We start from the raw sequence: 18662 nt of genomic DNA, 5'->3' as shown, positions 1-18662 counted from the left end.
ATGTGAAGGTTGGGTTTGTTGTTAGTTCACGACCTTGTTTTTCAAATTTTTCCTCTTAGTTCTTTGATTTTCCTTTCAGTCCAATCCTGATACACAAATCAATTTTGCATGCTCTCTAGAGTTGAACCTTTCCACTTACACAGGGCAGAAAAATCATACATTTTCTCTTGAAATGAAAGGCTGGTCATAAGAGTGAGTGACACTGTTTGCAGCTGAAATGCTTGTTTTCACCAGATAATGAGACTATAACTCTTTACATCATGAATGATATTTTTTTATCTACCACATTGAGCTGTTGCTAGTGGTGCATTCTAATCATTATTTCATCACCCCCCAAAAATTATTTTTTAGAGTGGTCAAACCTGGTTTAGCAGATGCTAGTGAAACATAGTTATGTAGCAATATGTTTCCCACATACCCTTAATACTTTGTCAAAAGAGTCGAGTTCAACAAAAAGATACCAAGGTCACTATTAATTTTGATTTTATTTACAAAATAGTAATGTAGGTGTAACCAGGGCCAAAACTGTTTCTAAATTGCTGCTAGAATAAATTTGGGTCCTCATGGAATTCAAGGTACTTCATGGTAACAGGCATGAAACCTGAAAACAATCAAACAGAGAAATAAGGAATTGCTCAAAGCAGAGAAAAAAGTTCTAAACAAGCAGTCACAGGTAACCCTTCAATGCCCAAGAGTGATGAGCATCTAATTTCTCCCAACAGTATCACTCCTGAATAAAACATTAAGGTCATGAGATTAAAAGAAATGATCATGAGGTCAACATGCTATTGATTATTACCTTAATTATCCTAAGAAACATAGAGAGAACAGTATGGAGTATTTGCAAACTGATCTTAGTGCATTAACTGCTAAAATAAGGGACTCACTCCTTACCCATGGCTCTAGCTCTTCTGATGTTTTTTCCAATTTCTTTTTGTTTTTTATGACACAAACCTTCCAAGACAAGAATTTTGCAGTTACTAAAATGGTATACAACACTATTAAGCAAACTATGATTAGAAAAATAGCTCTGTCTAGAGCTACAAAAATAGTTAATTTTGTAGGTGATACACAAACTAACCTGTAAGAGTGCGTCCATAAATTCTACCAGTATGAGGTGAAACAAACTGGGACAGTAAACGGACATTCTGTGGGTACACAAGGATAAATTATAAATACAAGAATATAACAAATACCTTACTATTCACACATGCACTTCACAAGCTTGACTGCAATTTGTGACCAAAATGACAATTTATATTTTAAACTTTAGCCTCTTACAGACCATGTAATGGTTATTTAATAACTTACTTTGTAGTCAATTTCCACATCTCCCCTCATTGGACAAAGTAAACAGCCAGTTGGCCTGTCTTCTTCATCTAACCTCTGATCAAAATAAAGAGGAACAATTGAAAAAAATGGAGTTTACATCTGTGGGATTGTTATCACATCACACTTAAATCTATTCAACTGTTCTGATTCAATATTACTACCTAAGTACTCAATTAATTATATTTAATATCTTATAGGACAGTCAGAGGGCAATTGAAAATTTACATTTCCAATATTTAAATTAGTTTTACTTTTTTTTCCTTCTTGTTTTCATTTGTATTTTGTTATAAAAGATCATTCATTTTATCACTCATGTTCAAGATCACATTAAAATATTTTATCACCTAAGGCGTTTCTTTGTTATGAAGTTCTGTGCAGCTTTGGTTGATTGTCAAATAATATTGTAAGTTTGTAGAGGTTGGTAAGGTAAATCAGCTCGTTCTCAAAATCTGCTGTTTTTAGTGTCAAGAATACCCCGCAACTCATTTACATGTGTCGGGAGGCTTTGAAGATCGAGGCATAACACAATAGACGCTATTCTTATTCAATGACATGTAAATAAGTTGCGGGGTATTCTGAAGTTGCTCCGAAGTGGCTTATTCTATTTTGCGAAACGAAACGAAAATAAACCAGGCGAGATGTAACGAAACTAAGGAATAATGCGGTATACTATCAACAGAAGTGCAACTGAAAAAATTCCATGCTTGTCCTGTCATACACATACCTCTAGTTTCGCCTGTAACTGGTTCAATTTAAACCGGCGAAGCATCCTTTTTCTCCGGGTGTTGTGATACTGTTTGCTATCTGCAATGAAAAACCATTTTCAGCTAATATGATTCGATGAATCAAAGAGACATAACTAAGTGGCCTTATATTTAAGAGTTAAGCGTTAGCTACAATGCATCACTTGAAAACGAAAATAAGAACGCATTCATCACGTTTACCTGACGTGCTTACGTGGAAACTGTGGCTTAAGACGGCTGTAAACGAACGCAGAGGGGCTAAAAAGTTATTTGTGTTTTTCAGTGCTAGCGAAATCAGTGGAGATCCACAGAACACTCTCGGTACCCTAGTGGCCGCCATCTTTAATTTTTTAACGAGGGCGATGAGATGGCGGGCTCATAGAATCGTAACCAGGATTTATCGGTATTTGTTATCAACGCCTGTTACATTTTGCATGATCCTTCAATCAAGATGGCTGCATATGGTCTATCTGCGATGCGATCTTTAGCAAGATGTCGATCTTTTCAAGCGTATTGTGCATTTTCCACGGGTTCAACGTCTCGTGCGTCAGTTGCTGTGGTTAGTACAATGAATTTTGAATTTTGAAAGAATCATAAACAGCGTAAATTAAGTGGACCTGAAAGAAAACACGAAAATCAATCATTTTGTGCAATTTTTTTATCTCTTAAAAAATAGTATATGTATATAAAATATCGTTGGACCAATAGTAAAAACTTAATTATAATACTCACTCAACTGTGAGATATTTATCGCTTTTGATTGACATTATCAACTTATATTCGCTATGTTTATTATTGTTGCGTCTTTACTGATCAGTGATTTCATTGGTTGATATAACTGTACCTACATATCATATAGTGAATAAATTGCACACCTTTTTTCTTTCTTTTTCAAAGGTTCCATTTCTATCAAAGATAAATGCTTTCACAATAAAGTTAACTAAATAGATTCCTTGTGCTTTCCATTTGTTTTGCAAATTGATTTCGGGTTACCATGCATAATGTCTGCTCAGTTTTAGATTTGTGACATACTCAGCTGGATCTTGTGTGCTACATTTATTTTCTTACCACAACTTGGATTCTATTTGTTTTTTACGATAAAAAGAAAAATGTTGATGGTGAGGCATCTGAGTGTGCATTTGTACTCCACTAAATCATTAATAAGAACCAATAAAAATATATGCATAATTCAACTTATTATATATTCAGTTATAGATCACAGATGACAAACTCTCTTTCAAGAAAAAATTTACTGTTTTATGCATTTTATAGGTGCTATCTGGGAATGGAGTTTTTGATGGTGCAGAAGTTCATGAGGCTTCAGCGTAAGTCTTCTGCTATGTATTAGAGAATAATGTAAATTTTCCCTGAAGATCAATAATCTGCATCAAAAGTAGCTGGAAAATCTCGTTTGAACAGTTCTATTTATCATTTATGTGTTGCATAACACCACTGTTGACTTATTGTCAATACCATGCCATGAATCATTGAATAACACCACTGTTGTTATTATTAACACCATGCCATGAATCATTGATCTAAATCCTCCCTTACCCATTCAAGGTTGCCTGTATGTAACTTCTGTAAGAATTCCTGGAATCACAATCCAATATTTTTGGGAGGGAGGGGATGAATAGGTTAACTTACTTGAGGGCAAAAGAGATAACATTAAAGTACTGGGGGGGGGGGGGTCCAAAAGGTCAATGTGTCACCAATTTGTTGCCAATTGTAGATAATTTATGTATTAGACCATTTTTTAATATGAATAATTTTAGCTATAATATATATTAAATATATAAAGCCAATCTATGCTGTAAACCACCGACCAGCTTACTGCGCAATTATAACCTGTACCATTTTCATGAAATCTAACCCATAGATTTGTACCATTTTGAAATCTCTTGAAAACCCTGGGTTGTTTAGTTGTCATAGTTATTATGTAACAATAAAGGTTAGGTGCAATATTGTCAGGGCATTTTTGGAATGGATAAATTGGAGGTAAACTCTGTTGTTTCAATTCTGTCCTGTACTTGGTTTGGTGGTCTGGGTGGCCCCAGTTTTTGTAGATGCACTGTTCCAGGTGATTTAATACAATATTTCTCTCTCTTAACATAAGGGTACTGGTCCACCTGAGCCGAGCTGGGGCTGATGTAAGCATGTATGCACCAGATGTTCCACAGATGCATGTATTGAATCATGCTAAAGGAGACGTAATGGAGAATGAGACACGGTAACGGATTACTAACTTATCACATGATTGTGATAAGAGAAGACTATTGAATAAAGAAGGGAAGAGAAAATAAGTTGGAGAAATTGTTTCACAAACAAATTTTTCAAAAGGCATATGGTAACATATTAGTTCTTGAGATAGCTTTTGATAAATTTATTTTGACAGTTTGTATCAAATCTTAATATTTGCACCAGTTAGTTGATTCGAGTTGACATGTAGTTTCCCCAGCTTTTTGGCTTTTTGTTGTTAAAATTTTCTCGTTTGGACGTCTTTCTAAGAACAGTTAAATTTAACTAATGAAAACTCAGGATATTTCCTCAGTCTTGGTAGAATCAATGTATTATTCTAAATTATGGGTGATGTGAGGGAACCAGAAAAGGAATTAAGACTGAAAGTGCTTTGTATTGATCAGTTTCAGTAAGCATCACTTGTTAGCTTTTTATAAACCCCTTCAATTCCAAGAACTTAATAGTAATTCTCCTTACTGTCTGCCATACAATTCTTATGATGTAAGTTTGGAGAATTTGGTATCGAATCAACTTATATTCCCCTAGTTGATATTTTTCTTTATTCCTATCACTTGTCTACTTGATATAGTATTGATACTGTAAGGGGAAATTGTGTCTTGATCATCAATGGGAGTTAAAGGGTTAATAGCTTAATGACAATTTTTGATTTCAGGAATGTTTTAGTTGAGTCTGCCAGAATAGCTAGAGGGAAGATCACTCCTCTTGCCAATCTCAATGCTGCTTCCCATGATGCTGTCATTTTTCCAGGAGGATTTGGAGCAGCAAAGAATTTGTAAGTCCAGAGACTGATGATTATAGATTTTTCATATTTTTCACTGCAACATCCGGAGGAAGAGATTCATGAGATGAATTCCATTTTTTATTTAAAACAAATATTCAAAGGTAATATTTTATTAACAAATCACCTAAGAAGCTCTGATTGTTAAATGAATTCTCCTTGTCAATACCAAAGGAAATGTCTAGTAAAGCATAAGGAGAGTATGGAGTTGTAAGCTAACTATTAGGGTGCTGAAGCTCCTAGGTGGGAAAGATGTTTTATAATAATTAACTTATATTAGTAGTAATGATAATTAATTTTTATTTTTGAACAAAACAGATAATATGCAGTGTTTGTATTTTTATCAGGAGTTCCTTTGCTGTGGATGGTGCAGGTTGCACAGTTAATGAAGAAGTTGCAAAATGTATCAATGATTTTCATGCTGCCAAAAAACCTATTGGGTGAGAGCACAACTGAATTGTGTACATTATATTTTTTATTCTATTCTGATCTCACATCAGTAGGAGAGGTCAGTTCTTGTGGCCTGATGGCTGTCTCAGATTTATGACTTGTTACACTCTAACTCTGTATAACAGGGTAAATTAGTATTATCAGCTGAGTTGATAATGTAAATTGGCCACCGTAAAGAGTCTAAAAGCTGATGTTTTGAGCATTAGCCCTTTGTCCATTAGACTCTTTATGGTGGCCAATTTACATTATCAACTCAGTTGATAATACTAATTTACCCTGTTTTACCCTCCTACCGAAGCAGCACCACAGTTTCTTTAGAAACTTACCCCCTTGTATGCATAGCTTCCAACATGTGGCTGGATCAGTAGCTCAGTTGGTAGCAACACCCAACAAGTATCAGGAAGGCACAGGTTCAAATCCTGTTGAGGCCAGAATTTTTTCAGGCTTCTTTTCTGCAGTTGCTTAAATTGCAGCTCACCTGTGACAATCATGGCTTTATTTCATTTCAATCTGCAGGTCAATGACATTTATTTCATTTTAAATTTAATGTATATATCTTATATGATGTAATACTAAAGATTCTCTCTATTTGACCAAATGTCAGAAATGTTCTAAAACGAATAACCAAATAATTTTACAGCAAAAGAGCACCATTTCTAACCTAATTTTACCTTAATAAAACCTGACTTGTTCCTGCATTCCTTAAGATCAATAGTACAATTTTGTGCCAAAGATGAAAAGCAACCAAAACAACAATTGCATATCAAAAATGTTGTCATCTTGTTTCATTTCAGTCTTTGTTGCATTTCTCCAGTGTTGGCAGCCAAGGTTAGTTTTGTCCCTAACACTTTGTTATATTTAAAATTAATTTCAACAATTTTGCATTGCTATTTGTAGATTCTAATCTCCTTTTAGATAAAAAAAAAATTGATCGAAGTAAGTTGGCAGGTTCGTTACATCTCTTAAAATTGATATCTGACATGGAATATTTATCAATGTCAGCTCATCCCGGGTGTTGAGATAACAGTAGGACAGGACAAGGACGATGGAGGCCGCTGGCCATATGCGGGTACTGCAGATGCTGTGCAACAGATGGGAGCAAAACACATAAACAAAAATGTCGACATATCCTTTAAAATTGTGTTGCTTTGGTTCTAATCCTAGGGTGATGCGTGTAACAATGCAACAAAAAGAGAATGTGCGAGTCAATAATGTCACAATCAAATCCCTAACGGTGTGCGAGACTCGGTTACTAACGTAATGATCAGACACATGACAAAGTGTGCATGTCGCTCAGGTGACAACAAAACGTTAAGCAGAGAGTGTGAGTCATCAAACTAACAATCAGACAATCGCTCTGACGAAGGGCTAACACTCGAAAAGTCAGCTTTCAAACTCCTTACGGTGGCCAATTTACGTCATCAACTCAGTTGATAATACTAAATTACCTTGTTATACTCTCTCACCGACGCAGCGCCACAGTTTCTTTGGAAAGTTACTCCCTTTTAAAAATCAAACAGATAAGCTCAACCTAACTATCCGATAAAAAGACAGAATGCGCGAGTTACGCACCAAACGATCAAACAGAAAACAGAAAACGCGACTTACACTGTACTAACGTAACAATCAAACAGAAGCAGAGTGCACGAATTAACTACATAACAATCACACAGAAGAAAGAATGTACTAGATACAAACGTAACAATAACACGGCAATCGAAGCAATTAATCAAAAAATAGTATGCGCGAGTCACTCACGTAACAATCAAACAGGAAACAGAGTGCAGATTACTTACGAGACAATTACACAGAAACAGAATGCACGATTAACAAGCGTAACAATCACACATAAAACAGAATGTGCAAGTTACAAAAGTAACTATCACACGGTAAAGAGAATGCGCGAGTTACAGACGTAGAATGCGCAAGGAGCAAAGGTAACAATCACACAGAAACAGAATGTGCTAGTTACTAGCGTAATAATCACACAGAAAACAGAATGCACGTTACCAACGTAACAATCACACAAAAAACAGAATGCACGAGTTACCAATGTTACAATCACACAGAAAACAGCGTGTGCTAGTTACTAGAGTAATAATCACACAGAAAACAGAATGTGCTAGTTACCAGCGCAACAATTACACAGAAAACAGATTGCGCTATTTACAACGTAAAGGTAATGACCAACGTAACGATCGCACTGAAAAAAGATTTTGCGAGTTACCAACGCAGCAATCATATACAAAACAGATCGCGTAAGTTACAACGTAACAATCATACGCAAAACAGATTGCGCGCGGAACCAACGTAACAATCTCACAGCAGTCGAAGCAATCAAACAAAAGTCACACGCGTACGTAACAGTCAAACAGAAAACAGAATGCGCGAGTGACTATCACACAAGGAAGGGTGCGAGATTTGCCTATGTAACAATTTGTAACTCAAAACGGAATGTACCCGTCACTATCGTGGCAATCATAGAGAAAACAGAGGGCAACGTGCGCCAGCCATAAACTTTAAAATCAAACATCAGAACAGAGTCTAGGAGTAACTAACGTAACTATGAAACACGGAACAGAGTGAGCGACTCAATGGAAGTCAGTGAATAACACCGTAAATACTGTTTCAGTCTGCCATCATCACGATATCAGAAATGCCCTGTTTGATTTAAGAAATTTCCATATAAATCTTTCTACATAATAACGAGTGTTAACGTACGTGATTTTAATGAGGTTCTTATTTTGAAACAGTCTAGCTCTGTTCTTTACTAATCATTCTCAAACAGAAAGGGTTTAAAAAAGTTAAAATAACCCGGCGAAAAAGGGATTATTATTTGCTCAGATTTAAGTAATTTAAAATATTTGTAAGCGTACTTTACATAAACAATGGACCACAACAGTCATAAGGATATTTAGATTCCTCATTTTTTGCTGCACCGAGATTGAAGGTGTTGGTGCTTTTCCTTAACTGCTTGCACGAAATTCATGTGGACGAACAGAACAAAGTTGTTACAACCCCAGCATTCATGTGTGAGACAAAAGTTCATGAGATACACGATGGTATCGGCAAGATGATAGAGGCGATCGTGAAGATGTTTTAATTTCACTCAACTGTCAGCATGTATGGAGCGGTAGTTCCTCGGGCTGAGCTCTCATCACGGCGTTCATTTATTCGTATAGATCAGTTACTGTTGAGATTAAGTGCTAATAAGAAAGACTGTTTTTCATAACTTAGCGCCAATATGGGTCGTTCAGATCGCTTAAAAATAAGTACCTGTACTAACCCTTAGAGGTGATACCTCTAATAAAGTAGCTAAAGAGATGGACATCTTGTAATGGGTAACGATGTTGGAACTGTGCCAAACACAGAAAGTGTCAACCCGACTGGGATAATAAATTAATCTTGTTTTTCTTGAGTCTAGAACTGTTTTCCTCTTGGGACTGTATACTTTGATTCTGAAAACGTTTTGTGTGATTTTTTTTTCTAGGTGAGTTTATTACTAGCAGTGGAAACCCCATAGCCTTCTCGCATCCGATACTCGTTGTCTATACTCTAGGAATGGTTTGTTGTGTACGCACAAGTAAAACAAACAGACGTGCCATTGTGTTACCCAATAAAGAAACAAGTCCAAAACTTGTCCAAAATGATTTAAATATAAAGTCTCCTAACCCTGTCAATGTCAGTCTAAATTTCGCATCATTTGGATCTGCTTTAGTAGGATTTGAACTTGTGGAACTTACGCTAATATCTGATCGCTGTCCAATACAACACTTAGCTGCGGGAATTTAGGCCTGTCCACTGAACTAGTCCAATCCGGTCCGAGGCTGTCCTGTCCTAAACTAGAAGCCGTTTCCTCATGAGGCCGTTTCTTCAAACGTTGAGCTGCGGCTGCTTGGTAGGCTTACAAAGAGGAGAAATAGGGGAGCGCAAAGCGACAACACTTTGAAATGGGAGGGCCCCTCTTTTACTCATCTTCGTACGCCTTCAACCAAGCTTAGTCTATAGGCCTGATTGGGTGTAGTCCTGAGTGGCCCAGTCCAGTTCTTGTAGAAGTCACAAATGATAGCTTTAATGACAGCTTATCGATTACAGGTTGATGCGAGCTTCACTTTTGTAGATATGGTCAATCTAGATCATTCTTTAAGATTTCATTTTTTTTATCTGGATTTTTATTCCAGAAAGAAATCGACATTTGCATGGTTAGGCACGATGGAGCACATTCCGGAATATTCAGGAATAGTCTAGAACTTTACGTTATAAGCTGTGTAACAGACGCTGTCTCCTAAATTGTGAATATAGTCAACCACAGACCTTTGTTTGGACAAGTATTTTCTGGTATTAAGAGAACTCTTCGGTTCTGTGCCTACTCGCACTCAGCCCCCTGTGCCTTCAGAGTCATCCAGTTTGATTCTATTTCAAAGTTGAGGTAAAATAAGATCAAATTCTAAATTACCTTCTATTATCGTAACGAATATCTCACGATCGTCTCCACATACAACTTCGTGATTCACAGAAGTAAGACATCAACATCTTAGGACTAATCTTCAAGGTTTGTTGTCTCATGTGCACATCTTGATCGTCCGTAAATCAAATCTCAAATTTCAAGTTTTCGGCCTTTTTTTCGCGTTTTGTTCGCACTTTGATTATTAAAATATCCGGATCGATATCAGTATCCTCAAACTCCACGAGTATTCACAGAGTTAGAAATGGTGGTAAACTTGTCATACTCTTTCATTCCTCTCCAAAAAATATTGCAAAAAGGTGTCGATCGCCCAGTTGAAAATCCGTGGAAGAGCACGGTAGTTACGAAAACGAAGACCCCCCCCCCCCTACGAAAACGAAGACCATTACGAAAACGAAGACCATTACGAAAACGAAGACCCCCTACGAAAACGAAGACCCATCACGAAAACGAAAACACATTACTAAAACAAGTTCAAAAGAGGTTGGTATTAACTTTGTGGACAAAGATTATGTTCATGAGGCACATTACGAAAACGAAGATCCCTACGGAAATCTTGAATTCTGAATTTGGCACGTCTGTAATTTATTACGGAATATTTCAACAATAGAGCCTCATGGAGCCTTCAATGGGACTACTTTAGGGCTGAAACGAGACGTTTTCGTAGGGAGTCTTAGGTCTTCGTTTTCGTAGGGAGTCTTAGGTCTTCGTTTTCGTAACTCAGGAAGAGCGCTGAGAATATCAGAATGACGCCGAACGCGCCGAACAAATTTTATAAGCGCATGCGCAGACGAAATCCCTCTCTGCTTGGCCACTGTGTGTCACATTACATGAGTATACTGAACATGCAGACAGTGCTGCAACGCTGTGAATAACTTTTAGTTTAATCTGGTAAGTAATGCTGATTTAGGAGCAACTTCAGAATACCCCGCAACTTATGTACATGTCATTGAATAAGAATAGCGTCTATTGTGTTATGCCTCGATCTTCAAAGCCTCCCGACACATGTAAATGAGTTGCGGGGTATTCTGAAGTTTAGCCCGGATTTAAATGGATCATATGAGGTTTTCATTGATACGAAAGACTATAATAGTGAATTATCCCGAAATGATCTGCGTGCGATCAGTGATACACAACAACTTGAAGTGAGGTCTGCGACAGCATCGTTGTTTATAACAAGTTTCACCCAGAATCTTCTCTCATATTGAAACCAGTGTTTTGAAAAATTTGAAAAGAAAGGTTTCATCTGAAAATAATTACCAATCTCTGCTTTTTCACAACTTTTTCTAACTACACCTCTCTTCGGACACATATCTAAATGATTGGGACTGTTGGAAGGGCTAGAAAGTTTCTTTCATTTGCCAATCACATGATTAGCACATGCACTCGTCCTGTGGAGTATATTGCAGCGTAGTAATTGCTTATTGCGCAGAAAATGTTTTTCGTTTTTTAAATTTGTTCCTGCTTGTGAATGTAGTACATTTCTCCTCGCAAGGGATGTAATATGATAGACTAAGGAAGGATTTGTCAAGGACACCCCTGCTCCTGATTGTCTATTTGGTCCTTTACGAATACTAATATTTCAGATGAAGCTGATTATGTGCAAGAAGACTTTGAACTTTCCGTCTGTCTTGTGTGCTTAAATAAGTTGGGCCCTGACATTTTGATTTTCAAGCTGTCATTTTTTTATAGCTATGAGATGAGAAAGAAACGATAAAACAGCTGAATAGAAAGGAAAAAAAACTGTTACGTTAGATGTAAGCTGCATGACACTTGAGTGGGATTCCATTTGGAAATGGTGAAATAGGCAAGGGTCTATTAATGCTCTTGTTTTGCAACCAGGCACATCCATGTCACCTCCTCTCTTGATACAACTCAACCAATGCAACCTGATTGAAACATTATTTAACAAATAGATTCTATGTAACTGTGCATCTATTACATAATAGATCACAGATTAAGTAGTGTGTATCTCTGATGTCCTTACCGCATTTTTCATTTTCTGTGATATACTATTGTACAGACCACTTGTAACAGGGATGCTATTTGTTTTGTATAATGAAAGATAGAAATGTTGTTAATGGTGACTTATTAAATTGCATAAGCATCTCAGCTTATTATGTTATCGGTAATGGAAGACAGTTTAAGCAGAGAGGTGTCTACACTACTCCCATATGAGGGAGAATAAATGACAATTACAAATAATTATATTGTTGGGTTATTTTTAGGAATACTCAATTGCAATTCATGTTTTGTTGCAGTGTTGCAGACTTTCTTGTCACTTGGAGATGAGATCCGCACAAGTCATTTTCACCCTATCCCTCCTCACCCTTGTGGCAAGTAAATATGATCCAACATGGGAATCACTAGACTCCCGTCCCCTTCCCCCTTGGTACGATGAGGCCAAGTTTGGTATATTCATGCATTGGGGAGTGTACTCAGTACCAAGTTTTGGAACAGAGTGGTTCTGGTACAGATGGAAACATGACCAGGATCCAAGTTTTGTGGAATTCATGAAGAATAACTATCCACCTGACTTTGAGTATCAAGACTTTGCCCCAATGTTTCATGCAGAATTCTTTGATCCAGACTCTTGGGCAGATCTTTTAACAAAGTCTGGTGCAAGGTGGGAATGGACAATTCATGATTTGTTTTATACTTCTAACTACTAAGAGTGACTAGCATGACTACTTCCTCCTAACATTACAAAACTCCCTTTAGTCACACAGAGTATGTGTCAACTGTCAACTATTTATCATCATATTGTAGATTAAAAAAACCATCCAACTTCACACTGTCCTTTGTCTCTGAGAACCATGATTATACCACTAGAAGTACATCTTGTAGCTCTTAAACCCTAGCAACTTCAGAGTAAAAATTAGGAGATTCTGTCCAACAGTTATTGGATGCTATTTTAAATGACATTCATATATATATATACATACAAGTTAAAGAATTAAATAGGACTCATCGATTCTCTGTGACTCTGAGTTTTGCACCTGTCTGATGAGTGCTTAGGTACGAAACTCAGTCACAGAGAATTGATGTGTCCTCTTTAATTCTTACCCCCACATTTATATATATATGAAAGAAGCCTATTAGCAAACTATTTAAGAGAGCACTTTTCTTGTTTTATCTCAGCATTGATCAGTGTATTCTTTTGACTATGTACTATTTAAATATCTGTTTTTTTAAGCTGTGATTCTTCTTTCCCTCTCATTTCTGCTTGTGTGTTACTGTGTGAAAAATTCAATATAAAGTAAAGGACATCTAATTTGCTTGCTACATTATACCTTTCTCCATTTTCTCTCTCCTTTATAATTTTTCACAAGGTTGTCTATTGTTGAAATGGAGGAAACAAAAAATACAAAAATACAAATACAAAAAGAATCATACATCAAGGTCACAAGAGAAAAAGAAAAGATCACAAACCCCACTATGTATTTGCATATAACTCAGTTTCTACATAGAGTGATATGCTCGTGCTCAATGCCCACTGTGCTGTACTGCAAATGATGTGTTTTTCAGCCATAGTTGTATCTGTTCTCATTTGTGAAAAATGGCTGATAGCTTCCCCAAGCTGGCAGAAGGTGATTTCTCTTAACCCTTTACACCTTAACATCAGTATGCATATTCTCCATACTGTTCTTTATACACTTCCTAAAGTGCTGACAAGGAGAATTTGTGTAACAATCATCATGACTTTAACATGTGGTTTGCAGGTGATAATGTGAGGAGAAATTAGATGCTAGTCACTCTCAGGGATCAAAGGGTTCATGAAAAGTTATGAAAAAAGTGGAGTGTAACACTTATAGTTGAAATATAAAACAATTTACTAAATTGGGTTTTTTTTAAAATATCATCATTATCCTTTAATGTCTGCCAGATCAATTGTTTGTCTCAGTAGTCAGTTTGGTAAATCAAGAGAGTACATTATTTTGTTCAACCTTTTTCTCAGATATGTAGTCCTGACCAGTAAACATCATGAAGGTTGGACAAACTGGAGATCAAATGTATCATGGAACTGGAACTCTGTTGACAATGGTCCACATAGGGATCTTGTGGGTAGGGAAAATTTAAAGGCTAAATATGTGTGTGTGGAAGTAAAGATTATTAGAACTCTTTATTTTTCATTTTCAGGGGAACTGGCAACAGCCATAAGAAATAGAACAGACATCACATTTGGATTGTATCATTCACTCTTTGAATGGTTCAATCCTCTCTATTTGAAGGATCGTGCCAACCACTTTGAGACACAGGATTATGTAGAGGTATATTGATACATGATCCTTTTTGTCCTGCTGTCTCTTACATTTGAATACCCAATATGTTTTTACATCAAGTCATTCTGGTCAACTAGCCAACCAGGTTTTAATGGAATTCACTCAGATAAACAAATCTGTAGTTGATTTAAAAACAAAAATCCTTTACCAACAACTCTGTTGAAAATCTTGCCAACTTAAGCATGAGTGTAAGCAAGAACTACACAACAAAGAATCAAAACATAAACTTCAGTTCATATTACAAGACCGTTATCAAATGTACCAGTGATACTAGAATGTTGAAGAAGAGCCAGCTAGGAAGGTGTGAAACAAGCTGATAATTGTAACAAGAATGCAAAAAAAAAAAAGCAAGAATGAAGGGCGAAGTATAATGACATGTAAATTGCCTTATGGAACACATTTAAGTAAGTTTGATGATAATATAGTAAATAACTTCTTGTTAATGCATTAACAAGAAGTTATTTACTATATGCACAACAAAGGGTAAACCTTTTCACAATAGTTTATAGATGAATTCCTTTCAGGCTCTTGAAACATCAATCAAGTTTATTCAAAAGTTGTAATAAATTCAGTGAAGAGGTTCACTTGTGGCAGTATTTCAAAAGAGTGAAATTGTTGAGTTTATGTAGAAGAAATTACCAGTACAATACTTGAGCTGTTGTAGAATCAATTATCTTATCCTGTTTTTTTTTTTTTTCTTTTTTTTCAGCAAATTCTGATGCCAGAGTTGTATGACCTGATTAACACATATAAACCTGAATATTTATGGTCAGATGGTTCAAGTGGACCTGACACTTACTGGGAGAGCACAAAGTTTCTTGCCTGGCTTTATAATGAGAGGTAAAGATGATACTTTGAATTGACTTCAAAAGATACGATTCTAATGTGATACTTTTAGTTATTAAGAAATCCTTTGTAAGCATCAGCCATTTATAATGAAACAGCAGTATGGTTGCTACAGTTCTGTAATTTGGTAGGGAAAGGAATCTTTTTTTTGAAGGACTAGGATGGAAAGGTGAGATTTTTGAAATCCAAGGAAAATTAAAGTTACCATTCTTATTTGGCTTTTATAATCATTTCCTTCCAGGCTTGATCTCAACAGTTTAGTCCTTTGAGAAGAAGGCAAATTTTGTTTTCACTCTCTCAGTCTTAACAGTTTTGTGAATTAGGCCTTGATGTGGATGTTTTACTGGGAAGTTTTTATTGGATATTCATAAGTGTGGAAAGGATTGAAGTAAGGGAGGGCTAGAAACATCTACAGTGATTATGGAACACTTCTTATTTATTTGTTGGGGAAATCTTATTAATATTAGGGAAAAGTTTCAAAAGGGATTTGAAAACCATATTTTTGGCTACTACGGTACATGTATGAAGAATAGTAATGTAATGATCTTTGTTGTGTTAAGGGTGCAGCCTTAAACTCCCAGAAGTGATTAACATTTAAGTTCTTGCTAAAATGTCCACACATTATACATCAAACAGGAAATGGGAATACTCAAATGCATCAGGTTGGAGTTGTTATCTTGAACTAACACCAAATTCTTGTAAACAATTTGCAAGGAAATGTGTGGCAGTTAGAGGGGAGAATTTACAATCCAATCTTGGAAGTTAAAGGGTTAAAGTATGATAGAATAGTCTTCTGACATCTGACCTTTTCTTGTCTATTTACAAGTCCTGTTAAAGATACTGTTGTGACAAATGATCGATGGTGTGACAATGGATGTCTCTGCCATCATGGTGGGGTGTACACTTGTCAGGACCGCTACAATCCAGGTTAATTGTAATATTGTTTTATCAAATATACTGTTGTTTGCTGAATATGATTTAATTTTTTTATGGCATGGTGGCCACCTTGCCCTGTTGGTATTAGCACCCATTAATTATTTTGTAGCCACTTCTTAAAGCCCTCTTCCAATTTCTTTAATTACAGTTTTCCTGCATGGATTAATGTATCCACTCAGCTTTAAGAAATTCTAATGGCAATTTACTTGTAAGAATCAATTTGTTACATATTTTCACTGTCCTTTGGCAGTTTGTGGTATTAGGGTTTTATAGTTGACACAGTGGGTTGATACTGATTTCAGCGATTTTCTAAACATCATAAGTGGTGTAGCTTGGATTTCATTCAAGAGATGACTGTGTTAAAAGGTTAACACAATCAACAGTTGACTGTGTTGGTGAATTTTTATTTTAACAAAGGCAAATTGCAAAACCACAAATGGGAGAATGCACTGACAGTGGACAAAGGATCTTGGGGCTACAGACGTAATGTAGACATTGGCTCCTATTTGACCATCAATGAACTCTTATATCAGTTGGCATCAACTGTTAGGTAAGGGTCTACAGCAAGGTTCTTTTGCACTTTAGATTTCACAGCAGTAACTTGTCAAGCATTAGTTATAAAAAGAATTTTTACTTGCACAAAAAGATTCCACACAATCTGATCATAATTCTGTACTGTTAGTAAACCATGTGATAATTGTAGTCTGTGTGGTCTGTAATTGCACAGTTTGAGTTTAAGAAGAAGCATTGGAAGAGAGGCCTTCTTTATCTTGTTTAAAAGAAGAACACCCTCTTTTAGAATTCTTCACTCACAATTTGCTCTATGTCATTGTTAATTTGGATTAGCTTTCCTCTCAAGTTTTTCCATCCTTTGTTTTAGTTGCGGAGGGAACATGTTGTTGAATGTTGGCCCAACTGCAGATGGTCGCATTATACCTGCTTTTGAGGAGAGATTGCTTCAGATGGGAGAATGGCTGTCTATAAATGGTGAAGCTATTTATGGCACCAAACCTTGGAGAGCTCAGAATGACACCGTTAACAAGGATGTATGGTAAGCTTAGACAACATGGAGTGATGCTGATAGTAAATAAACTCTCAGTTGTTATGCTCAAGTGGGCTTCTGGTCTTGCACTCTAACATGTTCATGTCCCTTTTTTAGGTTATGTCCTCGTGTACCGGTACACAAAGGAACGAAACATTGACGAACTGCGTCACAACTCCATGTATGGATATGAAAACAATAGGAATTCCCCCGTGTACCGGTACACCAGGACAGCCCCCTTTTTTATCAACACATAAACCTCTTAGACCCAAAGAGTGACCAGCAACTAATTTCTCCTTTCAGTAACAGTGCTGAATCATTCATTAAGTTTATAAGAATAAAGGAAATGATCACCTACCTTAGGAAGCTTTGATTGTTAAACAAATTCTCCTTGTCAGTACCAAAGGAAATGTATAGAGAAGAGTATGGTGAAAATGGATGCTCATGTTAGGGAGTAAAGGGTTAACTCTTAAACTCCCAGATCAAATTTGTAATTTTCCTTACTGTCAACCATACAATTCTTATGATGTTAGTTCAGAGAATTTAGTACTGAATCAACTAATTATCCTCAAATTGATATTTTTCTTTATTCTCATTACTTATCTGGTTGATGTTATATCAATATTGTAAGGAGAAATTCTGTCTCGGTCATTTGTTGGAGTTGAAGGGTTAAGAGACAAAAAGAGACTTTTTAGCAATTTTTTACAGATAAATTTTTTTTTAATCACTAGGTACACGTTAAAAAATGAGACTGTGTATGCCATTGTTCTTGAGTGGCCCTCTTCGGATCACCTGAATCTCGGAGCTCCAGTTTCCACTGCAGACACTCAAGTAACAATGTTAGGCTATGATGGAAAATTTCTTTGGGAGCCTGCCGGTGAAAAGGGTGGCATGGTGATTGTTTTCCCTCCCATCGCTGTTAACAAGATCCCTTCTAAATGGGCCTGGGTTTTAAAATTGGAAAACATTAAGTGAATGCATCTTTCATCAAGCAATGATAACGTGAGCAAATCGCTTAGTTCCATAATTAATCACTAGTCACTTTTTTAATTACTTTGAACTTAAAGTAAACCACATTTGTAAAATGTAGCCATTTGTATCCTGTGGTAGATGGGTTTGCTTTGTACTGATGAAAAGAAAGAGATGATATGGGTGTCGTTAAAGAGGTAATCAGCCTAAGTTACTAAGAAATTTGGTCTCCTACCAAAATTTTTTTAAAACAAGTTTTGTATGTTTTTTTTTCTTAGTAAAACTGATCACTTTTTGTAGTACAATAATAATAATAACTTAAGTTTGTAAAGGAATAATTAATTGAGCCAAGGAGCTAACAAATTGCTTGGTTCACTTTCAAACCTCTTAGTAAGTAGTTTTTGTTTCATTTCAGAATCGAAAGTTTTGTAGCGCATGTTCACGTGCTGAAAATATTTCACGATAGCTGTTTCTGCAATAGCCATAATTTTACTCGAGGTTCTAAGTATGATTATTGTAAGGTAAAGAGAAGAAATTATTAAAAAAAAGTTTAATATGA

The 18662-nt window shown here is 36.1% G+C and overlaps 3 protein-coding genes and 1 long non-coding RNA gene across 4 annotated transcripts; 2 read left to right on the top strand and 2 right to left on the bottom strand.

Moving 5' to 3' along the window:
- Positions 1-466: 466 nt before the first annotated feature.
- Positions 467-2522, bottom strand: LOC113667480 (uncharacterized). The gene is made up of 6 exons (XM_027183297.2): positions 2277-2522; positions 2057-2136; positions 1312-1386; positions 1082-1148; positions 895-954; positions 467-601 (listed from the first exon to the last, which is right to left on the bottom strand). The coding sequence occupies exons 1-6, from the start codon at positions 2413-2415 to the stop codon at positions 543-545; spliced, it is 480 nt and encodes a 159-aa protein (XP_027039098.2). The 5' UTR covers positions 2416-2522; the 3' UTR covers positions 467-542.
- LOC113667479 (ES1 protein homolog, mitochondrial) lies at positions 2507-8985 on the top strand. The gene is made up of 8 exons (XM_027183295.2): positions 2507-2634; positions 3348-3400; positions 4192-4305; positions 4987-5106; positions 5460-5552; positions 6357-6390; positions 6565-6687; positions 8543-8985. The coding sequence occupies exons 1-8, from the start codon at positions 2527-2529 to the stop codon at positions 8663-8665; spliced, it is 768 nt and encodes a 255-aa protein (XP_027039096.2). The 5' UTR covers positions 2507-2526; the 3' UTR covers positions 8666-8985.
- On the bottom strand, positions 5889-10360 carry LOC149050188 (uncharacterized). Its single transcript, XR_016183599.1, has 3 exons — positions 10019-10360; positions 7011-7064; positions 5889-6072 (listed from the first exon to the last, which is right to left on the bottom strand). It is a non-coding gene; the product is annotated as an uncharacterized LOC149050188 (long non-coding RNA).
- A 472-nt stretch (positions 10361-10832) lies between these two features.
- Positions 10833-18662, top strand: LOC113667463 (alpha-L-fucosidase). Its single transcript, XM_027183281.2, has 9 exons — positions 10833-10918; positions 12289-12653; positions 13986-14092; positions 14168-14298; positions 15020-15150; positions 15983-16083; positions 16510-16642; positions 16973-17143; positions 17866-18662. The coding sequence occupies exons 2-9, from the start codon at positions 12316-12318 to the stop codon at positions 18107-18109; spliced, it is 1356 nt and encodes a 451-aa protein (XP_027039082.2). The 5' UTR covers positions 10833-10918; positions 12289-12315; the 3' UTR covers positions 18110-18662.

The sequence above is a fragment of the Pocillopora damicornis genome, chromosome 2 (genome assembly GCF_964200805.1).
Source record: "Pocillopora damicornis chromosome 2, jaPocDami1.2, whole genome shotgun sequence".
NCBI lineage: Eukaryota > Metazoa > Cnidaria > Anthozoa > Scleractinia > Pocilloporidae > Pocillopora > Pocillopora damicornis.
This window is presented reverse-complemented; position numbering and strand designations above follow the sequence as displayed.